A 25,596-nucleotide genomic window follows, 5' to 3' on the forward strand; every position below is an offset into this window, starting at 1 on the left:
AAACAAAATTTTATCATAACTTTAGGTTCTATATGCAAATTTAGAATTATTTTAATAAATAAAAATATTGGATCTTATAATCATATAACATAGCTCTGATACCAATCGAAGAAGATAATTTTTAACTCATTGGTCAAATCCAAGAGCAGGAACGAGAAAATGCCAATGCATGGAAGACTATTATAACTTTAAATATGTGGAGAGATGTTGCTTAGTAATTTTGAATGTTTATTAAAAATTATATTATGTTTTACTGATTAAGAAAATTATATTAGGTTTTACTTTTTTTATTAATATCATTGCATTTTTTTATGTTTTTTATTGACTCTTGCAATTTTGAATTTTTGTTAAAAATTTATATGATTTTTTAAAATATTATAAATTATATTGTCCTTTCAAATCTTATAAATTCTATTAAAATACTTTAAAATTCAATCTTATAAAATGATTGTAAAAATAGTTTTTTAAAAAGTCTTTTAAAATCTTTAAGATTGTTTATTTATTTTTTATTTTTTAAATCTTAATCCAATACACTCCTAGTCGAGTAATTAATAAACTATTTTGAGAAATCCAAAAAAAAAAGAGAGTTACTTGAATACTTTTTCTCCTTGATAAAAATATTATTATTAGACTAACTTGTAACATGCGATTACAAAATCTCTTAATAATTGTCTTATTTATGATTTAGTGAAGAATTTAAATAAATATATCAAAATATATATAATTAAACGTAAAGTGCGTGTCATTTTAAAGGATGTAAAATTATGTCACTTTAAGAAAGAGAAAGAGATAGATAAAGGAGGAGAGAGAGAGTTGACAAAAAAAATAAAGATGTGGATTCTACCTCTTTGTGAGAGTGAAAAGATATAAATTATGTGATAAACAGGCTTAAAATACTACTTTATCGTAGACGATTTTTATTTTATTTTTTACAATATATAAATTAAAACACCAAATACTCATTGTTTTTTTTTTTTTTTTTTCTTTTCTAATTTTGAATTTATTGAATATTGTAGCTAATACTCGATTCTGTCACTCAGATCAGATCCCGTCGGCGAAGAAGAACACCCTGCATTGCTGGTGAGACTCTTCAAACCAAATTCTTTTGTTTCTTTTCCCAAAATCAAATCAAATATTTCCACAAACCCAATTTCCCATTGCAATTTCTTCTTCTATGGTTGGATAATTCATTGCTTATATTGCTTACCTATTAATTTATTGTCTTCATAGGAAAATCCGCAAAGTGAAAGCAAAAAAGTTCTAAGCTTCAAAGAAAAAGAAGAAGAAGCAATGCTAAAAGGGAGATTCTCGTTTTTTGGAGGTGGGGATTCCCATTTGGTGGATAACAATTCACCAAAGGGTGAAGAACTCCTCCCTACACTGAAGCTTGAAACGGATAGACAAGTTTATAGGCCTGGTGATCCAGTTGTTGTCACCATTCAGATCTCAAATCCCTCAAATGGGTATTCATTTTTGATTGAAAGACTCAGTTTTGAGATCAGAGGCATTGAGAAATTGGATACTCAGTGGTTTGCCACACAGAAGCCTTTGCCTGGTTCAAAGCAAAGGAGAGGTTGGTTGCAATAACAATAGTACTTGCACTTAATGCCTTAGGAGTATTAGTCATTTGGGTTGTTCTTGTTTTGCTTTAATTTGTAACACCCAGATGAAAATTTGTAGTTTTTTTTTTTTACTGTATTATTATTATTTATTAATTTGCAATTTTTTATTTTTCAGGTGAACATGTTTTTTTAGACTGCTCAACACCGATCTTAGTTGCAAATCAGATTGTTAATGCTGGCACCAGCAAATCATGTATGCTAAGTTCTACTTCATAGGATTCTGCTTTTTTAATAAACCCTCTTCCTGTTAGTTAGTTCTTATATTTTCTTTTCATGGAATGGCCATACTTGTGGAATTTTGAAATTTAAATAATTCTTTTACTTTTTAGATTATTGGCCATTGGGTGTACTAAAATGGATATTCCCCATTAAATGTTCATTCTAATTTTATGCTCTAAAAGACAGCAAGTAAAATTTTTGCTAGTTGCCAATGTACTGTCTTCGTGATCACTGATGAGATTGCATTTGAATGTGTCGCTTTATTTGTTATGTTGTTTATTTCGATTTATGAAGGTTGATTATGTGGAATGTTAATTGCAGATGTGGTGCGGTCTCAGCTGCCTAGCATTATTCCGCCATCTTACAAGGGTTCAAACATTCGGTATTTATACTATGTTAAAAGTGCATTAACAGGAGGGTGGCTAATACTGGAGAATGGGCAATCTCGTGGCGAGTCCACAACTGATGTTACTGATTTGGTTGGTTTTGCAATGACTTGCTCTGATTTATACTGACTTGTATTTACATCATTTTGTTTTCATGCCGAGTTTTTGGAGATGTAATACAAAAGACCATCAAGTGCCTTTACCTAATAATTTGAGCTTTTGGGAGAGTTGGTTTTGACATGGTGTCTTTGTTGTCCCTATTTTTTTTTTTAACAAAAAGGTGTATTAAAACATGATGTAGGTAGGCTTATGCATTATCCACATTTTAAGCTTAAAGAGTTGTTGCATAAGGGTGTGTGTTAGAGATATAATATAAAAGATGACTTATGTGTCATAACCTAACAACTTAAGCTTTTGGAGAGTTGGTGTATGGCAGTATATCTGAGAGTTATCAGTTATAAAATAATAGTATAGATAAAATAAAAGAAGTGGAGATCTAAACTGGCTGGTAGCATCCTATGTAGCTTTAAAAGATGAATTATTCTGCTTTGTTTTATCCCATTAAACGCGAATACTTTAAAATTCAAGTTTAATAAATCTAATTCAAGGTGCCAGGAATGTTTGGAATCATTAGGCATGTGCCAAATTAATGCATGAGCAGGTGGGTTTTACCTACTTATTATGAATTTTCAAATGCTGTTGCTAGAGTCCTTGATCAACATGCCTTGAAGTTTTCTTCTTTTGTAATATGCAATACATAAAAATCGTGGAATAGGTGCATGAAGATGTTATATGCCACAAACAGACATGTGTACAATCCCTTTTTGTAGTTTTTTTACCCAACCTTTTAATATGTTTTGATATGCATATTTTTAGAGTTTCAAGTTTGTTAACTTTCACTTCTGCAGGAAGTTCGTATTCCATTACAAATATGGGTAAATCAGAAAAGCAGCGGTTTTCCGATGGATGATGGTTAGTGTGGTTGCTTACTTTTCTTTCTATTTTTTGACTGTTGTAAACCTTTTATAATGGTTTCTGTCTTCTGCAATAGGAGGCCTACTTATTTTTTTCTAGTTATGAATAATAATAATTTTGTAAAGGAGTAAATGTGAAGATGTTCTTTTGAATAAACTAAGATTGCTTTCTGACAGCAAAAGAAAAAATTGCTTCATTTGATGAAAATGTTTATTTTGATATTTGAATTTTAATGCAGAACAAGATATATGCTAGCAACACACTCTTTTTAACACTTTATTATTGGGGTGAAATTTCATGTTGGCCCCACTAAATAACCTATGCCCATTCCCTATTAGTGTGGCCAGCATAGGATTTCACCCAGTGTTTGAAAAGAGTGTGTTTCTAGCATTCCTATGTGGAACAAATATTGTTTTGCTAGATGGATTTGTGGCATATTTATATCAGGTCATAGGCCTTGTAGTTGTTGTTTTTTGCTTTTTAGCCTTAGATTCTAAAATTTGTTGCTTCTAGTTATTGGTTCATGTTTATAGTTGTCAGAGCCATTGGATGGTCTGCTCCTTTATAGTTGGCGGAGATCGTTTTCTATTTACCTACAATTGGTTCTTTTTTAAGAACATACAGGACTTTCTGATTCTATGCCTTATGTACAGCTAGGTGTAGTTATTAGTTCCTATGTTTTAGTGTTTTCCCATCTGTATTTTTGGTTACCATTTAGGTAAATATTACCTCCTATTTTTTAAGTCTAGACTAGTGTACAGCCTTAACCCTAATTCCCTATTTATGCTGCCATCTTGTAATCAACAGAATAAGAAAAATATTATATTTTTTTATTGACTAATTGGACAGAGAATACTGATAATAAAGGTATTCTCGTATGCAAGACTCTAACTGTTGCAGCTGGAAAGCAAAAGTTTATTAATTGTCAAGTTTCTACTTTCTAGTATGCAAGGTTCTAGCTGTGACATAAGAGGAATCTTTTTACATTTTGAACAGGTTTGTCTTGTGGGTTTCTTTTTATATTATTTTCAACATTGATTCCGTATGGCTCCTTTTAGATTTTGTTACCTACTGGTGATCTGCTACATCAGATTCCTGTCTGTAGAAAAAAGGGGTATGGAGACTAAACGGGTAATTGGTGCAGGGCATAATACCTTGCTGTGGTGAGAAATAGTTTAAGTAAAGCTCTCCAACCTTTCTGGAAGAGGATAGGAATGCCTTTATGAATAGTCTTTCTATTCTTAAGTTCTGAGACTGTATCTGGTTTGAATGTTAATCTGTTTAATAGTTGTTGGCTTGTCTGAATGTGGAAATCAGATTCTTTCTATGTATGTTTTACTGGGTGTATGTGAAATTCTACATTTCCCTCTTACTTGGGATCTCTTTTGGGTTCTAGCCACTTCTTTGTGGAATCCTATGGCTCGTAAGATATCTAAGTGCGTGGATAACTAGAAGTTCTTGTTTACTCCTTGGGTGGTCAGCTTATGCTTATTTAGACTTGACATGCCCCTCTATTATCTCATGTTTTTTTTTTCTGATATCAATGGAGTTTTGGAAAGGTTGAAAATTATGTGGGACTTTCTTTAGTCTGGTGTGGGAGAGAGATAGTTCTCGTTAGTTGGGAAGTTTGTTGCAGGTCTAAATGAAGGGGAATTGACTCTTGAGAATTTGTAGTGTTAAGACATTGCTTTGGTGGCTACACTGTGGTGCCAAATCAGTGAGCAAAGTGGATCAAAGGGTCAATAATCCAATTGAAGTACATGATGAACTATGAAGAGATTATGAAAAACCATTAATATTGTTAAAGAGATATAAAGTCATTAATGTAGCTTTCACTTAACAGGTTAAGCTTTGGGTTGCAATTGTTCTTCACATGGTATTAGAGTCCATGTGACCAAGTGGTTATGAGTTTGATTCTCGCACTGCCCACCATTCTATTAATAAATAATTAAATATTGTGGAGTTTCTTATCAGATACAGGTGGGCTTGTGCATTGTCCATCTTCCAATCCCAATGAACTCTTGTGTGAGGGGCATGTTAAAGAAATATAAAACTATTAACGTGGCCTTTACCTAATAGTTTTTGGGTTAAAATGGTTCTTCACAAATATTATAATATTTTATGTATTGAGTTGTCGTTGCAATGTTCTCAGTCCATGGCATGTTAGTATTGGCATTTGTTCAAATTCAACCTTACAGTTTGCAACTCAAAAAAGAATGATTTAGTAAGCAAACTCTGATATAGCTCTATATCATTGGATAATTTACTCATTGTTCATAAAAATTGACTGCAGATCGTAATAATAAGGTTCTTGTTCTTTTGCACCTATACATTTTTCCTTTAATGTAGCTTCAGAAAGTTTTAGTCATCTTAATCTGCATTAAACATTGTAAGTAATATCCACGTGTTTATTTTTTTCCAGATATTGTTCCTTTAACTTCTGCACAACTGGATATATTTTGGAAAGAGATGGATGGAGATGCAGATTGGGTATGCTATTGGTGATATTTTTATATTGGGTAAACTATACTTATCTGTGGTTTAGCCTAAATTTGTTTGCAACCTATTGTTTTAAGAAATGCCCCTTATTTGTTATAAAATATAACACTTTCTATTTGCAAAATGTTAAATCACTTGAAAAATTACATTTAAACTGAGTGTGGATGGGATTCCGAAAAAAAAAAAAATTCATGTAAGAGGAATACAGAGAAAATGACAAGTGGTAGTGACTAGCTGAGGATATATAAATTTGTGTATGTCCCGGACACAGTTGATCTCTTTGTCATATCTGGATTACAGTCTATGAAGCACAGACACTGTATAAACAGTGATACGGGGACACACCAAATTTTGTAGGACACCGACACGGCATATATATATAGTTGAAAATTTAAGGAAAAAGATTCATGATATAATATTGACAAGCTTCAACATTTACAATATCTTGATGCATGTCATATATGCCAAAATAAAATGAAAAAGTTGAGGGAAATGAAATTGGTACATGACAAAAGCACTATTTTTTTTTTTATTATTAAAACTGCTTAAAAATTTAAACAGACCCAACGTCTGCGTGTGTATATTTATTTATTTAATTTTAATGACTTTGTTCACATCATGTCTTTGTTGTATGCTGCCATGTCAGAGCTGATTTTTTTTTTTTTTAATTGGACCTTTATGGGATCATATCAAAGACATGTTATTAGTGTGTCGTGACAAATCACTAGGATTGGTCTAGTGGTGAGGGGTTTGGGTAGTTTGTATTAAGTTATGTGTTCAATTCTCATTATTGTATCAAAAAAAAAAATATTAGTGTGTTGTGACATGGCAACAAAATGATGTGTATGTGCTTTATAGATTACGATCAATAAATGAAGAAATCAAAGAATTAACTTACTGTTAATAATCAGTTGCTAACTTATAGCTTAATCACTAGATAATCAACATAATTACAATCACTAGATAACTTATAGCTTTATAGATTACGATCAATAAATGAAGAAATCAAAGAATTAACTTACTGTTAATAATCAGTTGCTAACTTATAGCTTAATCACTAGATAATCAACATAATTACAATTGGCTAGTGCTAATATTTTAACAGCTACAACATTTATAAATAGAAAACTGAGATACCATTTTTAAGCACTAAATTAATATAATCCCCTGCTGCATAACTTCAAAATGTGTGTTGGCCTAGTGGCATTGTCATTCCCATTTATGCAGGTTCAGATGTTCTAAAGTCAATTTTAATGTGAGGAGTGTTTAAAACAAGATATGTCATTCTTTGAAACACTTAACCTGGTTCAAGGCCTCTATGTGGCTTGGTTCTTCCGGTTTTCACTTTTAAGTTAATCTGTTGATTTCACAAAGATATTGGCTCGTTTAGGCAAAACTTTGGTTATTAAAGGATGACTAGAGGAGTGTGTGGTTGTAGTAGATTCTGGTGATACAGAACTGGCTGGTTGGTTTTGATTTTAAGAACACTGGTTGTAGGTGTATTAGAGATCTTCAAAGGTTTTATTTATCTTGAATTCTGTTTTGTGTTTTATGAGTTTAAAGGCTAATGTTCTTTTATTCCTTCATTTGTTGCTTGGCATTTGGAATGGCTTACTTGCATTTTTACTTAAGAGTAGCCAATAGGCATGTTCATAATCCTTGGCAAAGCTGATGCTAACTAATTTAATTTTTTAGAAGGAAAATTGTTTGTAGGGGTTGGTTGCCTGTTCCCCTTGTGTTATGATTTATTCTTCTTTTCCCCGTTAGTTTTATTTGATTTGGTCTCATCCTTAATTATATTCCATTCCCCTCCCCCCACTTGAATCTAAATCTCTTTCTTGACTCCCCTTTCTCAAAAGAATTCAGTTCTGGTTATTGGTTAAACTGTTCTATGTTTCAGATTCTTTTTGGGGAATCGTGTATTTCTTCCATTTCTGGCTGCAGTTCAAGCCATCATTTGGCATGCTCTTTTTGAGTAGTAACTTTTACTTACTGCATGCTGTCCTTTTTATTGGACCATTGGTAACAGGTTAGAGCAAATGATATTGATGATCGTGTTGAGGAGGGCTATGACAGCTCAAGGGATGACGTCTCATCTGTTTCTTCGTATAACCCCATGAAAGAAAATCTACACAGAGGCTTTGGAAGTTCTCTATCATTGCGATCTTCTTCTGCAAAATCATTGACCCGAGATGCTTCTGCTTTAGAAGGTTTTAGGACAAGTTTATCTTCAAATGTGGCACTTCCTCGGCTGTCTGTTGCTGAAGTGTTAAATGATTCTGGTGAGCAAGTTAAACTATACCTACATGTCAGTTTATTTATGTAACTGCTCATTCTTGTACAAATTTAGTTCTGAAACAGTGTCAAGTTGTATTCTTAGTGTCTGATCAATAGGAGTCATCTTATGCTATTGCTTTGAATCCAAGGACCTGCTTTGTCAAATAATAATTCATTTAGCAAACAGATGTCTTATCGACGCAGAAGTCATTTACCATTGTCTCCCCAAGTGAGCAACAGAAGTTCAGAAAGCCATTTTCTGAAGAAGATGATGCAGGAGTATCCTCTTCACCAGAAGCCGGAGCTGTTGAATCTTTATCATGTAAATTGATGCATTTTCTTCACTTCTAAAATGATTTTATCTGCGTTGGATATATACTGGATATTGTGCTTCAAGTTTTCGTTAGATTCTGCTTAGGTTAATTTTGTACAGACATTTTCTGCAGCAGAAGGCTTCGTTAGAGGAAGGTCTTATAACATCAGACTCGATGATCAAGTTTTGCTTAAATTTTCCCCTAAAAATTCTGATTCAACTTATTACTTCAGTGACATGGTAAGGATAATCATATAGTTTGATACATGTGCACAAATTAAGAAGTCTAATCACCAACAACTTTCTTATAACAGATAGGTGGGACTCTTACTTTCTTTCATGAAGAAGGAGCTAGGAGATGCCTTGAGGTGACTGCCCTTTTGTCAGCTGTGGAGAGTTAAATTAATAACTAAAAAACCATTTATTGTGATTGATGCACTATCAATGAATTTATTGTTATAATAATTATTTTTCTAGATCTCAGTAACATTGGAAACTTCGGAAACTATAAATCGGCGATTTGTCCACCCTTCTAGAAGGAATTCCCCTACAATCACAAAGGTATTTGCTGTTGCTTTTAGCTCTCACTGCTTAAGCTTCTTTTAAATTTTTTCTGAATGGTGGTATCAAAAGCCAAAATTTCATTAAATCCATCTAGATTAAAGTCTTTGTAAGTGGTTCTTCTGGCTTTCATATAGCTCTTTTTTCTTTTTCTTTTTTTGTAACTAAAGAGGGCTCAAGCCCTTCATGTAGCTCTTTCAATCAGACTTTCTTTGACTTCTCACTAGAGCTTGTGTTCGTCTAAACCTCACATTACCCTACCACCTTGGCAAGTTTCTGTTGTCTTCTTGATAGATGCTGTTCCAACTTCTACCAAGTACACTTGTTCCTAATAATAAAGTTCCTTGTATATCTATTCTTACATTTCGACATTCTCATTTGCTATACTTATTTGTTTTTGCTCGTTGGCACTTCACTTCCCATCTTTGTGAATTGTGATTTCAAATTACGCTTGAAGCATTTGTCTATTTTATCCTATACTTATTTATATATTAAGCGCAATGTTTCAAAATAGCCACACTAAGAATGCACCATTTGCTATAGCCCTAAAAGCCCCTTGTGACTAGAGTGTGTTATTCATTGTTATTAATAACGTTGATTTGGTTTACTGGTGCCTTTCGGTTGAGCAAAATGCCAGGATTATTCAAAGGCCAATCTCTTGTTGACTTTTTGAAGGACTTGTTCTTTTAATGTCTGTGCATCATTCTCTGCCTGTGTCCTATCTTCTTTATGCAATATTCAAGAGAGAAAAAGTAATGGGATCATTATCTAACTAGTAAAAATCTGAGCATGTATATATTTCAATATAATATTGGCTCCTGATTCTGACAATTATGTTCTCAATTGTTCTTTTAGGTTCAGAGTGATCATCATGAGGTCGTCGCAGATTTGGTACAGACAAGCTTTCTTTTTTCTATCCCTATGGATGGTCCAATGTCCTTCTCCACTCCACGTGTATCTGTGCAATGGGTTCTCCGCTTTGAATTTTTCACAACTCCAAAGCACGTGGATTGGAAAAAGTATGATTTTCACCCTTCACCTCTTCTACCTATATTCTGCGGTTTTTGGTTGGTCTTACTTGAGATCAACTCATTCTACAGTCTACAGACCATACATGCCATCTTTGGCTGCACCCTACATATATTTTCATTAAATAATCCAACTATTGTTTTCTTTTAAGGTTTTGCAATTTTCCATTCTTAGACTCTAACTATGACATGTGTACTTGTCTTCTTTGACTTGTACCACTTTTTGTCAGTTTATACATAATGTACACGTACTTTAGGCTTCTTGATCCTTTGATTTTAGTATTTGAATCTTATATTTCTTCAAGGCATGGCTAAAGATCAATCTTTAATTTTCATTGCTTTGTATTGTACATATTATTACAGTAGAGACAACCATAATACATACTTCAAATGAAGAAAATAGGTCTAGTCGAATTCTTTCAGGCATTTGTCATTTAAATTTATATGGTTTCTGAACCACAGGTACGAGCATCCTCTTCTGATCGAGGGGAGGGAAAAAACTGAATGGGTTCTTCCAATTACTGTGCATGCTCCACAACCTAGGACTCCTGCTTCTGGCACAAGAAAGGATAAACTTTTCTCTCTGGATCCTTTATGGGTGCAAAATTGAAGGTATTGATGAATCTTTGATTTACACTTTATATATATAAAAATGGTGGAGGGTGAGCATTGGAGCAGCGGTAAGTTTGCTCCTTTTGATTTCACAGGTTCGAGTTCGAGAAAAAGTCTCTTTGGAAAAATGCAAGGGTAAGGCTGCATACAATTGACTTTCAACCCCTCCTACCCTTGCAAAGTCGGGGAATCTTGTACCCCAGGGTTTGGTTTTTTTTTTTTTTATATAAAAAAATGGTATGATTACCAATATAAACTTTATGTACCTATGAAATACATAATATAGATTATAGAATATCAAATTCCTGGAATCTGTGAAGTGGGGAATACCTGAATTCAGAGATGTTTGCCATCCCTGTTGGCAATCGTTCAATTCTAGGACATATCACTGCAGCAATCTTCTGTTGCACTATTCCAATTCCCCAATTTCTGTTAAACATCATTCTATATACTTTTTTTTTTTTTTGTTAAATTTGGTTATCACTTTTTTACAGTTATGATTACTATTTACTCAGAATAACTGGTTTTGATATTGGTTTATTTTCTGCAGTTCAAATAAACTGGGGCTGAAATGTGTGCAATCGACCATCTTGGCCTTTTTAATATTCCTCAAGCTTCATTCTTAATGTACAAAATTTTCACAAGACAGCAGCCAGTGAAATTTCGTAATGATCTTTTGTAGCACACCAGAATTCGGACAATTGTTCGCGATCAGTTAGCTCTAAAGTTTGCCAGAGGTCTTGGAGTACAGTATTCTTTTACCTGTTGTTTCTTGTTTTTCTTGTTTGCCTTTGGTACTGGGCTGATTTATGTCAAATAGTTCATCTAGTTCTTAATTTCCTTTTTTTCGTTTTTATTACAAAGCTTTTTTAGTAGATTGTATGGATATTTGTTTCAGTTATTAAATCTTCAATTTGAGATTGAAGTCTATAAGTTGTTGCCTTAGATTTTGATGCTTTTATGTCTTTGGACATCTTGGATCAACACTGTTAGCATTGCTGTTGTACGCTTCTTTTATTTCTTTTACATGTTCTACATTCTTTTTGTGCTATTAACTACCAATACTACTGAACACCCCTCCTCTAGATACCGTCAATGTATAATCTGTCTTGAATTGTAAAAATCTGTCTTTGAACTCAATCTAGAGTTACTGGCTACCATTATTGTGATGCAAAATATAGCTTTATTTTGATGTTGACATAATCATATTTTTAAAATTGTTAATTATGTTGAGGCAAAAGTGGGTTATATGAGTCGTTAATTGTTAAGAGGGTTAGCTGATACCGGAAGAAAAGAGATTTAGACCTTTTAAAGAGGATCACCTCCCCAAATCACACCCTTTCATTATAATCACCATTGTTTCTCTTTATCTTTTCCTTACAATATTTCTTTCCACGTAAGAAATTACAGTAGTCAAGTGTTGGATATTAGTGAAATATTTTAATGAATATCTTATAATATTTTATAAAATAATGCGACTTTGGTGTGGAGTTCATGCTACTTTATTATAACCGACAAAGACTATATTAACAAAGGACATAATTTATTGAAGGAATACGATTTTCAAGAGAGCTATATAGTTTGAAAAAAAAAAAAAACTTGCTTCTTGCAAATAAAATAAGCAAATAGATTAAACCATTGAGATACTTCATATGCTGCCTAGAAAATGCTAATTAATTTAGAATTGAAGTAAGGGGATTAATCTTCAATGGCCTAAACCCATGATGAAGACTTGCTTGCCATACTTTCTCAATGCTAAACATGATGTCTCCACACTCATTAACGTTCCAATCTTCTAAAGCATGCACTATTCCAGCAATACGCCACGCACTCATCACTCTTCTTGGCAACCAATTCTGTTGCATATTGAAATTCGTAATTTTACTTAAGAAATTTTAACATCAAAATGGTTGAAAGCATGGTGCAAAGTATATCTACTTACCTCACAAGAGTGCACATTCTCTAAAGAAGGGGGAGTTATCATGGCTGGTGTGCTATGGTAGAAGCAGTCTTTGCGCAGTTTCTTCGGAGGGAATTGTGAAAAAGGGATAAACAATGATCCTTTTGGTGCCTTTTTTTGTTCAGCCTCATTACATTGGTCTCCTACTACCCATATCTGCAAATTCAAGTGGGACCCATGATTTTGATATAGAAGTAGGATATTTATATTATTATTTTTTTCACTACTAATCCACTACCACTCTAATCACCGTTGGATCAAATTTTTCAGCAAAAAATAGCTGAAGAGAGAGAAAAATTGTTGAAAAATTTGATCAAACAGTGATTAGAGTGGTAGTGAAAAAAATGATAGTATGAATATTCTACCTCTTGATATATGATAACTTTAAATAAACTGAAGCATTTGCTTTTTCTTGAATTGAAACTGTGAAATATAGAAATAAAGTGGGGAATTATTAAATGGTTTGAAGGATTTACCTTTGCAGTATAGGATCCCGGGAAAACCAAATTCTTTTTGGACTCAGTGGAGAGCCTTAATTGAAGATTGTCATAATCATCCTTGTACATTGTTGTAACCTAAACAAAAATTCCATTTATTATATATGGAAACAAAGCGAAATTAGAGTTCAATATTTATTTTTTTGTAAACAGATTAGAGTTCAATAATATATTGTTTAGAATTTCAATATTTAAAAAGGTTTTCTACACTTTGCCCATTAATCCTTTCTCATATTGGTTTAATTAAGATTTTTATGTGGAGTTTACACAATTTACGAAAATTAATATGTAAATTTAAATTTGAAATATTATGATAATAAAACGAATTGTCTTACCATTTGAATAAACTAGTGTGGTATATCCCGATATTCTACTACAACAAGTTGACTTCAATTCATTGAATGGTTTACCTATTCTATAATTCTAAATTCAAAAAAATGACATAAAAGATTACCTCAAGTTGTTTTAAGTTTTTTTTTTTTTTTTTCCCGGTAAATCTAAATAATTTTGGTTAATCTAGACTATTTTCACAACTTTCTCTGCTAAAACGTTCAAGCTTATTGAAATTTTAAATTTAATAAATGAATAAAAAAAAGGCATCTATAATTGTGATAGTAAATTAATGCTCAATAAACAATTCATTGAAATGGCTAGCTCTAGCTATTTAGTCACGATGATTCAATAAACAATTCATTGAAAAGCCATCTTTAGTGAAGTGATCGAAGTCATGTTTCTAATGATTCTAAAATCGCCTTTTGTATTTACAAAAAATAAAAAATAAAAAAAAATCGCCTTTTGTTGAAATAATTGCGCAAATAAAATCAAACATACCTTCGTACCCCTTTCACATAAAGCATTGGCAATGGCATACGAAACCTTAGTAAGTTTACCACAAAGAAGCACTTGGGTTGCCTCTATGGGAATACTGTTAAGAACAATGGCCACAACTAAGCTACTGCCATCCACAATCTTTATCTTAAGCTGGGGATATTTTTGAATGTAAAGCTCCCCATATTTATTCAGCTTGTCTCCCTGCATTATTAAAGATAAAGTTTATATTATATATATATATATATATATATATATATATATATATATATATATATATATATTTTGACACAAATAATTATTGTAATAGATAGTTACACTTCGCCGGTTAGGTAAATATAAATTAATACAATATTAAATTATTTGTGTATTTTTTTTTTAGAAATATTTCAATCGATTTATTGCTTCGCAACTAATCCGATTCGAGACGGGTCCAGAATTAAGACTTTAAACCTCTCTGAAAGATGGTTTATAATATGATATTAAAACTTCTGTGAAGACCACATTTCTTTCCACAAGATATTACTTGAGATTAACACCTTGGACACAGTCGCGAATAGGTCATGTGACAATTATGTTATCACTAATATATTTTAGTCTCGTCCTTTCTTCGGTTGCGAAGCTTAGTGCACCCACTGTTACAATGAGGGACTAGCCCAAACGGGCCATACCCTAAGGGCATGGTGCCCGGAGAAGATTGAATGGGGATACCTCCCGGCAATGTACCAAAAAAAAAAAATATTTTTTTTTTCACTTGATCTAATCATGTTTATATATATCGTAATGCCTAGCTATCAGCTAAAAAAGTGAATAAAGTCATTGAACATTTTCATTTTTTAACTTTCATATAAGAAATATCTGCAAAATATATAAGATAGCGTGCCTAGATGACCTTAATCATCATAAGTACATGACAAATGTTCTAATAGTTACTTTATAGTGACATGGTTTATGAATCACTATTAAATGGATGGGATGAGCTAAACTATAATATTTTTCATCGTTTGAGAACTTCAACCACTAGATATATCACTTTTAATTTGGTAGGCGCAAACAACATACCTTATATAATACATGATGAATAAAAAATGCTCATTAAAATAAAAAAAAAATAAGTCATACAAAAAAGAAAAAAAATGAACATATAAAAAATAGATACTCGCCTGGTTTAAAAGACCAAGACTTAAAACCTTAACTTTGCTCAACTCTGCCTGAATTATTGCTTCTTCAATAAGTTCGTTTAATGCTTCTCTTTGCCATTTGGAAAGGTACTGTAAATGTATAAAAGAGAAACAAAATTATTTATTTTTCTCATGGAAAAATTAGAGTAATCTTACCCAAATCTTACTTGTACATGGAATCTTGGTATAACCCATGATTGCAAATTGAGCATTTGGAAAGCGTTCCTCTCCAGAACAAATGTTTGACCATAAAACCAAGTCACAAGAGCAGACCAAAGAGTGAATGGCCACATCAAATAGAGGTACCATGTAGAAGATTGGGGTCTTGATGCTAAGGAAGCAAATCCCAACCTTAGATGATAGATGGACTCAGGGGTTGTAAGGTGTGTTAGATGTACCACATTTGGGGATCCTTCTTCTTTCTTCAAGGATATTTCATATGTGGTGTCTGTAGTCTTGTCCATGGTTCCAAAAATGTAATCATAAAAGGGCATGAAAAGTGAGTAGTTTGTCCGAAACTGTGTATGATGCAGTGAGTGGAACCTGTCACATACCAAGTTTAGTTAGTTATTCTCCTCTTTATCTTTTTTCTTCCTTTTTGTTTTCAATGGTTAACATTGGTGTTTACAAAGAATATATGCAATATTTTAATATTTTGTTTGTAACATAAAAAATTGACTATGTTTTGGATCTCATTATTAAATGTGATAGGTTATTCTACCTACCATTTTTTCTGCCTACCTATGCTTACCACTCTTCAACACCGTTAGATCAAAATCTCAACTACATTTCTCATTTCTCTCTCCTATTGAGATTATGATCTAGCAGTGTTGAAGGGTGGTAGGCACAGGTAGACAGAAAAAATAGTAAGTAGAATAACCTATTTTTTATTAAATAAGAATAATTTTAAATATTGGAAAATATATTTTTATAATTCAATTTTGATTTTTACATTATCTTGTGTATTGGAAATAGGTATTAGTTGAACATGTTATTAATGTAAAAAAGTATTTTTCAAGGATTTACAAATATTGGATGCAATTTTTGAAAAATTATTCACTAGTCAATTTACGGTCAAATATAAAATAAACGAAACATATTTCATGTATATAATATATTTAAAATGCAATATATTTAAGACTTATTGACAATGAAGAAAATGATCAGCATAATAAGTAACGGTGTCAATTTATTAAAAAAAGTAATTTTATTTTATAAAATATGCTTACGATCAATTGAATATTTGCAATGTATTGAATAAAAATTTCTTATACATATTTAGCTAATCATAATTGCTACTTCAGGAAGCAGATTGAAAATAAGTTTGACGGAAAAATATATAATTAGGTTTTGGGAAAAAGAAGTATCATTTTAAAGAACGCAAGCTTGTGTCTTTTTAGGTGATTTATACAAAGTATGACCGCTCATACTATGTGTAAATCTGAAAAGTTATTTTTTTTTCTCTCCCCAGTCACATCGTTGACGTGTAAAATGAAAAAAGTAACTTTTCAGATTTACACAAAATATGACCGGTCATATTTTGTGTAAGTCACTAAATGACACACACTAAACCCTTAGTTTTAATCAACTTTAAATTTAGTAAAATGATAACTTTTTATTGATTAAGTCTACGTTAATTAGGTTTACTGATCTATATGAAACAATCTCTTTTAAATTTAAATGAAAAGTCGTATGTTAATTATTTACATTAATCAGAAAGAGGTAATTAAGACTATAGGTAACACAGAAACTTGCATCTTTTTTTTAAGCGTATATGTTTATCAACTTAGTTCAAAAGCAAAAATGAACAAAAGAATTGAATAAAACTCCTTTAAGGTGAATTGTTAGTAAAACAAATAAGTAGATATGTTTTTAATTCTCAACCACAAAAGAAAAAGATATATTTAATTTAATTTAAACTTTTTCATAATTTTAACCCACCAAAATAAGGATAAATAAATATTTTTTTTTATAAAAAAAGTACATTAAAATAATTTTTTTAAGATATTAAAATTCATATAATTAAATAATAACACATTCAGAGAGGTTCGAATAAGTATCACATAAACTTCTAAAATCCATCACTATTAATTTATTCATAATATTAAATTTAAAATCTAATTATTTATATCTTATTTTTCACGTCAGGCACTTGATATTCAAGTTAATGTTTTTTAGAATTTGTAAAATGATTTCATATTTTGCATTTTTCTTCTTCATGTTTTTACTATGAAAACTGTATCATTAAGAGAATAGATATCAAATCATCAATAACTGCACAAGTCAAAACAGAATGCAATAGTTAATAATGATTGTTTTGAATTTGAATAAGTTCAATATTGAGAAATCGTTATCAGAAACAATGACATACATTAATTGCGTACGTAAATGTCCAAATTGTCATGGCCCATATGGGTTGTCTCAGTTACACAATAACGATTTATGCTACTTCAGACTACATTGGTAACATGTACGTTAATTAACTAATAATTGATAACGATTTATGCTACTTCAGACTACATTGGTAACATGTACGTTAATTAATTAATAATTGAACTATTTGATTGAAGTATAACTAATTGGGATCGGATCCTCTAATGTGAAAAAGTAGTCATGTTATTTCATCACAACCACTCATTAGATTTTTATCTAAAATTAATCAATTTAATTTATTATATACTTTAGCCTATTTTACGAATTCGCAACTTCAAAACTACAGAAAGTGAGCTATAATTATGTGATTTAGTTTACCTATAAAACAGAAAATAAAGAACACCCGTGGACGACACTCAATCCATTCAAGTCATTGCCCTACCCTTTTATACTCGATAAATATATAGTACAAAGCAAACTTGAAATGCGTCACCTTTATTGAGCTGTATGGTTTTTCATGGTTAAAAGTATCCAATGAGTTTATTATACGTGACCACTTCCAAAGTGCTCTAATTGCTCAACCGCATCTTTATCAAAATGAAAGCTACATTTCTGACAGTAAATTTTACAAGTGATTAATTCTTATGATTACCAGGAGTTTTTATACGAAAATTTGGATATTAATAAATTTTTAAATTTTTATTATTTATTATTTATATGCTTATTGTTATCACTTTATAATTATCAAGTTTACGTTTTATTATCTAAAGTACAGAATACACTTTCTAAAATCCAAATACATTATGAACATCATTTTACAACGGGATTGATTCTAAGGCTTTCTCTTCTATGCCGTTTCCTTTTTTTCTTCTCTCTCTCTCTCTCTCTCTCTCTCTCTCTCTCTCTCTCTCTCTCTCTCTCTCTCTGTGTGTGTGTAACAAAATTCACATAATTTTTTTATCGTTGATATTTTTTAAGATAATAAGTAAAAGTCACATGATATTGAATTATAACTTGATGAGATCGAAGTTCAATAATTTATTGGATTTTTTATTCCAATGATCTTATGAAAAATTCATCTTAAGCTCTTGAATTCCTTTAATTTAATATAATAATATAACTGATAAACTATTTAGTAGTTAACTTTGAAAAAAAGGGTATACTCTTATTATAGGCTCGTACCTACAACGTAGGCAGCATTATTCAGGAATATATGCTATCTATTTGGGATATCCAATATTTATCAAGCGATGAAAGGAAAGGAACCTTTTTATCATATATTAAGAAGAATCCTTAGTAAAAAAGAAAAAAAAAAGAACCCTTAGTATAATTCTTAGTTTTTTAAATTTTTGGTTTTCTATGTATGTACCACCCATTTACATAAGATTAATGATTCTCGTGGTGAATGTTTTTGCTATTGACCCTAAATTGTTTCGTATAGAATTCAAATCAGAAACCTTTCAACCGAACATATTTTTGTTTGGGCACAACTCACTTATCTTGAGGTTCTAGTTTTTTTATTTAACTCTCCTAAAACTTGATAGTGTGAAGAGTTAGAAACTTACGATGGCGTATACATGAGATACTTTAGGAAGGGAAAGGTGGAGAAGATAGCCTTTGGAATGAACTCGAAATTGCAGTGTCCCAAATTGTTCATGAAGTCAATGTATGCGAGATAGCCTGCAAAGGATGCTATGGATGCTGTTCTTGTAACTATTGTTGTTAATAGTGGAATGGCAAATAGCACAAAGTAGGCCATGTGTTCGGCAAATGGATGGATCACAGCTGCAAAATTGAAGAACCCAATAAGTGCATCTCGCAAAAATATCTTCTACATTTTGAAGTTTTGCTAATTTGTCTAGAACTTTCCTTTCAGAAATTAATTAAAGCCACATGCCTTGTTAAATTTGTGGTCCATGTCACAAAGCCTATTTCGATGTAACAAAACCTATTTCTATTTAAGCTTATAGATTTATATCTCATATAACCCATTTTAGATTCTTGACATATATACCCATATATATTTCCTTAAAACAAAATATAAACAATAAATCACTTTTCATAAAATCCCAATTTCGAGGATAGCAATAAAAAAAATTCTCATGCATAACTTTATTATTATATAATGAGTAAGGATCTGTTTACAAATTTTTTTGACAAATTTTTATAAATTATATCATCTTCTTCCAGGAGAACATAGTGAAACCTAGTGTTCTCCCGGGAGAAGATAATATAGTTTGTAAACAAAAAAGTTTGTAAATATAACCTGCCCCTTATATAATTATTTATTTGCTCGGTTTAATCTCGTAACCTAGATGAGAGTAGTACTAGAATGAATTATCTCTTGGAAAGTTCTCGTGTCGCATTTTTTTTTTTTAAAGAGTGAACTTGGTATAGTGGTAAAATTACTCATTTATGATTAACAGGTTACATATTCAAATTTACGAAACAACTTCTTTATAAATAATAACATAAAAAAATTGCCATCATTATTCTTACCCTTTGCAGTCCAGGATTAATAATGAGTGGAATTGTTCAAATCCGTGGCCTCATCGCTATCAAGAATAACTTTACTATCACTCGAGGCTCGTCCTCTCTTTGAGGACGTGATAAAAAAGAATTGTTTCAAACATTATTTCCCCCCATTAAAACAACCATGCAAGTGTTGGTATAGCAGGAAAAAAATATTTAAAAGTATGAATTGCAATAAGATAAAAAGGAAAAGGAAAACGTACAAGTAATGGGTTCTGTAACAATGGATGAATGATGGTGAGAATGGTAACGAGAATAGAGGAAGTGGTGATGAAGTGCTCTGTGTAACCAATAATAAAGATACTCCACTGGTCCAGCATGCAACAAAGCTGTGATAACAACACCATCTGTTTTCCACAAGGGCAAGTGAGAAGATTCTGGAATTAGCATATGACCTATATAAAACAAGAGCCCATTGAACAAGATCTGGTCATCCCTGAAAAATTAACATTTACATAAGATGTAGGTAAAAGGAATATAAATATCTTCATATAATTAAAATGATAAATTGGAGCAATCATTCACAGTCAGATATATAACCATATATATTTAGAAGGCACCGTGCCTATATAAAAAGTTTTGGAAAATTGTTATGTTTGAAATCATTAAAATATTAAGCACTAACCAATTGCTTTCTCGATCAACTTGTTCAAACTCAATGCCCTTGTCAACGATTCTGTTTTTGCCTTTGGCAGTTCGATACCGAGACAGAGTGATCCAAATCTGGTCGTGTAGCATTCTCACCATCATATATGGGAAGATGAGGAAGTAACTAAGGTCCCTCTCCTTTGGATCTTTTGCTAGGAAAGAATAGGTGCTGTGTACAATCCATGGTGTCAAAATCACCCACTTTTCATCCATTCCATACATAGAAATAAAAAAAAAAAAAATGTTAGCTACATTATTTTTTGCATAAATTTATGGGTAATAATGCATGATTGTTCAAGTTATGAGTTTGATTATGGTAACTGTGAAGAATCTTGAGATACACCACTCCAAAAGCTAGCTCAAAGGGTGAGAGTGTCCAAGGCCTTATAAAGGTCATATTAGTTGCCCATCCAATCAATGTGGGACTATATATCTCAACACGCCCCCTCACGCAAGAGCCCTTTAGTATAGAAGGGCGGAAATTGCACAGGCCCATCTTTGGTTTACCTTTTGTGCTTTTTATTTTTTATTTTTAATTCCACTTTAAAGCGGGGGACAGTAAGACTCTGATACCATGTGAAGAATATTGAGATACACCACCCCAAAAGCTAGCTCAAAGGGTGGGAGTGCCCAAGGCCATATTAGTTGCTCATCCAATCAATGTGAGACTATATATCTCAATAGTAATTGGTAAAACTAGTATATATTGCTTTAAAATGTGAGAAAAAAATTGGTTAGAAATACTAACAGTAGAATATAAGTATCTTAGAAAAATAATGATTACACAGTTCATAATAACTACGAAACCTTAAAACTCCCAAGAGGCTTCCATGGCCAATTAGTTAGTATGCCAGGCTTGGACGCCATCGTTATGATAATATAGGGTATAAGAAGTGTGCCAAAGATGTGTGTACATACATGCTCTTGGGGACAAGGTAGCTATATTTATAATGGCCAAAAATAAGCTAGCTGTATTTATGAGCTTGATTAAAACCGAGGGTACAGAAATATGTCATGTCATTACAAATTTCGGAACCAGATCTAAACAAGGAAAATAAATTTTGGAAAAACTCCGTATAGTTAGGTAAATGGGGACGCAAAGTTAGTTTTCGATGAATTATATAATAGAATTAATTTATGGAAAATTATTTTCTCATTTTACGAGATAACTATCTCATGCTACTTTCATATAAAAAGTTGTGCCACCACTTTTTCTTTTTTTCTTTTTTTTAATGTGTGGTGGGCCCCACCACGTACATCATGTGTGTATTACTTTTGTAGGGTTTGCATTTGTCATTTAACATGACACAACAAAATTTTCTACTTGCACAACATTTTGTGGGTCCCACACTTTTTGAAGAAAAAAGAAAAATAAAATAACGGCATGTAAAACGAATTTCTATAACATTACAGAATCAATTTTCCTACAACATAACTCTTATAAAACCCTTTATATATAAACACAACAAAACATAAAACAAAAGACAAAGTTCATTATTTCCGTAAAAATGCTATTATAGTCAAATTTTTTTTAATGTTATTACTTTAGTTACTAACGTTGATTTTGTATCACTTTTGCCACCCAATATTGAAATTTTATTGAGATATGGGCTAAATTAACCCAAATGCCGATCAGTCTCGTAAGCATATCTAATTCAAAGATAGATTTAGTAAATAACATCTCATATCAATTTATATCCTAAACTTATTAATAACTCGCCTTTAGGAATATATAGAGTAACTATTAAGGCTTCAAAATAAGCCCTTTAATAATCAAATGTTAATTCAAATTTTGCCCAAGTGAAAAATGTGTTAGGCTCATCGATGATTACTGAATCTATAATATCCACACACACACACAAAAAAAAAAAATTATGTGAGTAGGAATCAAATTGATAATATAATCAAATAATTGGTTGCATTCTTTTAATTATGCAATTTTATGATAGAATATTATGTTAGAAATTTTATTTTATGGGCAATATTAATGAATTAGTTTTGTATTTAAATTAATCGGGTTAATGGATATTCCAATATTATTATTGTAACTAGCCCATTGTGATCACATTAAATTGGACTTCTGGCATCTGTTGTTATTGGGCTTAGTTGGGCAGCAATGTAAGCTTTTGTGTGACCCAAATTTTTCATGATGGGTGGACCCAGTGGACACAGACTATTATCTGGGTTATTAGCTAGGTTCCCTTTCTATCCTATTTATATTGGAGTTAAACTCCATAAGTCATCATGTTCTCATCGCTGAGGCTGCCTTTATCGAAATAGGTGATAGAGAGGAAGATCCGGCATGTAGTCCCTTCTTTCTTTTGACTTTGTGATGATCCAATAAAGTACGCACAATCTCAACTCTGATTTCATATTGTTTGGTATTTTATAATTATATACATGATTCAGGGATAAAATAAATCTAACATTTAGTATCAGAGCCACATGTATATGATTATAGAATCCTTTCATTTTGAGAAAATTGAATTTTTCATTAATTTGTTGTTTGGTTGAACTCAGAATCTTAGGACTTTAGCGCTGCTATAATTAAAAAGTCATTTTTAGATTTTCTATTTTCAATCCTTCTATGACTTCTAGATCACCATTTGTTGTGTACTCTTGTTCTGCAATTCTTATTTAAATTCTCTATGGTCTACATGTGTAAGAACCCGCACCGTTAAATTGGAAATTTAATTAATAATTATGAGTTAGAAAATACTTTCATAATTGACCTTGAATAATTATGAGAGAGCTTAAATAATTATAGTAAGTGATTAATAATGTTGAAAGTCTCTTTTCTGACGAAAAGTGCAGATACCGATTCTGCTTCACGGTATAAATATGTACCGGTGAAGTATCCTGAAAAATAATAAAAAGTATGTATATATTACTAGAATAATATCTAGGACTGGTATGTCAAGTTTGGAGTCGAAATAATGAGAGCTGACGTCAGGACTGATATCGGCTACGTAAAAGCACGTACCGGCAAAGTGCTGCGAAAATTATAATAAAAATATGATAAATCCTAGAAAAATGACTAGGTTAGGAATCCAAAGTTTGAGATTGAAATGATAAGAGGAGCTATTATGGCTAATACCGACGCTTAAAACTTAATGAGGCTATAAATACACATTTACACAGAACCCTAGGCTGATCCTTCAGCCTTCTACGTGGGTTTTAGCTGCTGCATTGCTATCTAAGCTGGTCACCTTCTTCCCTTCCTCTTGTGAGTCAAAGTGAGCACCTTATTGTCCAAGTTTCTTCATCTTATCACCATATATAACTTGGTGTGAGCAACCTTGTGAGGGTGAGAGTCATCCCATTTTCTGAGTATGGTCTCTGTTTAGTGGTGGTTTAGGAGCTGAGTTCTTGAGTTTCATGGAGGAAGCGATTGTCTTGGCTTTTGGAGCTTCAAGAAACCATTTTTATTGAGAAAGGACCTTGCTTGTTAGCCTTTTTCGTGGACCCTTAAAGTCAAAACTTTGGGACTGACTTGTGAGCTCCAAGAGCACTTGTGGTTTCTGTTTTGAGCCTTTGGGGTATGTTTCTCACCTTTGATCATGATTTTCCTTGTTAAAGATCAAGTCTTGACATGTAAAATGGTAGGATTAAGTAGCTAACATGATCACAGACCTAAATGGGTTTTAAGATGCATGCTTTAACGTGTATATGAGATAAACATGGAGCCTTGGTTGGATATCTTCGCGAAAATGCAGAACTGCATTCTGTCGCGAAATATCCGGATATGATATCCAGATATAGGGTTTGTGATATCCGGATATGCCCCATACAAATATCTGAATATTTTGGGAAAGTGCGAGTGGTGCACTGTTCTATTCATACAGAATTGTATATTGGGTTTATGGACCCATGATTGGTTAAGTTGAACCTCTGTAATTCAACTAAGTCAGAATCACTTGGATTAAAGGCTTATGGCTATGGGAAAAGCCTAATGGCATGAAACAAAAAAGGAAATGTTGTCATAATGAAATGAACCTTAAAGAGTATGGATATTGATGATGTTTCTGGTCTAAACAGATTGTAATTGTGTTGTGTTTGGACCTTGGGTTGTTGTGGACTCTTGACTTGGGATTGATTGCTTGCGAGGTAAGCTTTTGTGTCCTCGGTTTGGCCCATTGTTGGTTCCACCATACCTCATGGAGGGATGGTTTATATGCATGATGTGTTTTCATGAAATGATGTTTATTGAAATGCTATTGAGCTGTTAAGTGCATGTGCCTTATGATATGTATGTGGTGTTCCACCTAGACGGTAAGCCTGAGTGTATAGCGTCATACAAGATGGTTATTCTGTGGGTGAGGTACAAACGGTGTTCCTTGTACTGTAGGTTGTAGACGTATATAAATCCTGCATGTTTATTCTCTAGCCAGTAGGATTTTGACACACATGACATGATTATATGCTGCATTGCACGGATTTTGGAACTTATACTGTGATACTGCTTTTGAACTTATATTTCACATGTAAGTGAGCTTGGGGTGGAGAGATCATTGAGGACCCTTTGCTTTACTAAGATTTCTTTTTAGAGATCCCACCCCGTGTTGGGGCACATTTTCAGGTTCAGGTACCTCGGGGGTTGCGACCTCGGGCGATAGGAGGCTGGAGTAGAGTTGATTATGCATGTTGACTGCTGATATGCCTGCTTAGTGATTATAATTTATTTTCATTATCATGTTATTTGAGTTGAGACTTAGTTTGACTTTGTTGTCTTATTTGGTGAGCATGGGGGTTGTCCATGCCATATTGTTTTAACTATGTTTATTTAGACTTGAGTTGTATAATGCATCAGGATATTGTCCGGAGTACGTGTTGTAGTTACGTGATTAGATACACATCTATATATGAGGTTATTCATTTAGTTATTTATTGTAATTTACATACAGACATTATTTTTTGAAAAAAGATTAAGTAATCAATTTAGTTGATAATAATGACATCATAATTGAAAAGAAAAAGTTAATTTTCGCATTTAATTAGCTGCGCTACTGCCATATGCATGTTTAATATACCGAGTGCAGAGGGTGTTACAACATGCCTTATGGTAAATAGTATTTTTTATGAAGA

At 32.2% G+C, this 25,596-nt stretch overlaps 2 protein-coding genes across 2 annotated transcripts; one reads left to right on the forward strand and one right to left on the reverse strand.

The window, feature by feature from the left end:
* The first annotated feature begins 1,058 nt into the window (after positions 1 to 1,058).
* On the forward strand, positions 1,059 to 11,350 carry LOC133313211 (uncharacterized). Its single transcript, XM_061514545.1, has 14 exons — positions 1,059 to 1,080; positions 1,231 to 1,573; positions 1,738 to 1,815; positions 2,163 to 2,320; positions 3,136 to 3,199; positions 5,625 to 5,692; positions 7,731 to 7,983; positions 8,166 to 8,300; positions 8,425 to 8,531; positions 8,606 to 8,659; positions 8,769 to 8,852; positions 9,708 to 9,871; positions 10,343 to 10,492; positions 11,043 to 11,350. Exons 2-13 carry the CDS (start codon positions 1,291 to 1,293, stop codon positions 10,488 to 10,490), a joined length of 1,596 nt encoding a protein of 531 aa, XP_061370529.1. The 5' UTR covers positions 1,059 to 1,080; positions 1,231 to 1,290; the 3' UTR covers positions 10,491 to 10,492; positions 11,043 to 11,350.
* An 815-nt stretch (positions 11,351 to 12,165) lies between these two features.
* Positions 12,166 to 21,378, reverse strand: LOC133313209 (very-long-chain aldehyde decarbonylase CER1-like). The gene is made up of 10 exons (XM_061514544.1): positions 21,319 to 21,378; positions 20,489 to 20,712; positions 20,067 to 20,299; positions 18,897 to 19,116; positions 15,126 to 15,501; positions 14,941 to 15,048; positions 13,781 to 13,981; positions 12,929 to 13,027; positions 12,435 to 12,608; positions 12,166 to 12,348 (listed from the first exon to the last, which is right to left on the reverse strand). The coding sequence occupies exons 1-10, from the start codon at positions 21,376 to 21,378 to the stop codon at positions 12,166 to 12,168; spliced, it is 1,878 nt and encodes a 625-aa protein (XP_061370528.1).
* Between the last annotated feature and the right edge of the window lie 4,218 nt (positions 21,379 to 25,596).

This window comes from Gastrolobium bilobum, unplaced genomic scaffold (genome assembly GCF_033153095.1).
Source record: "Gastrolobium bilobum isolate Gb01-03AN ecotype WA unplaced genomic scaffold, APGP_CSIRO_Gbil_v1 utg24468, whole genome shotgun sequence".
Taxonomy (NCBI): Eukaryota; Viridiplantae; Streptophyta; class Magnoliopsida; order Fabales; family Fabaceae; genus Gastrolobium; species Gastrolobium bilobum.

Coding starts and splice junctions, on each gene's coding strand:
- LOC133313211 (XM_061514545.1), top strand. CDS start 1,291: ATGCTAAAAGGGAGATTCTCGTTTTTTGGAGGTGGGGATTCCCATTTG. Junction 1,574..1,737: donor TGGTTCAAAGCAAAGGAGAG/GTTGGTTGCAAT, acceptor TTTATTTTTCAG/GTGAACATGTTTTTTTAGAC. Junction 3,200..5,624: donor CGGTTTTCCGATGGATGATG/GTTAGTGTGGTT, acceptor ATTTTTTTCCAG/ATATTGTTCCTTTAACTTCT.
- LOC133313209 (XM_061514544.1), bottom strand. CDS start 21,378: ATGGCGTCCAAGCCTGGCATACTAACTAATTGGCCATGGAAGCCTCTT. Junction 13,028..13,780: donor TATGTGAAAGGGGTACGAAG/GTATGTTTGATT, acceptor ATTTTTGTTTAG/GTTACAACAATGTACAAGGA. Junction 12,349..12,434: donor AGAATGTGCACTCTTGTGAG/GTAAGTAGATAT, acceptor AATATGCAACAG/AATTGGTTGCCAAGAAGAGT.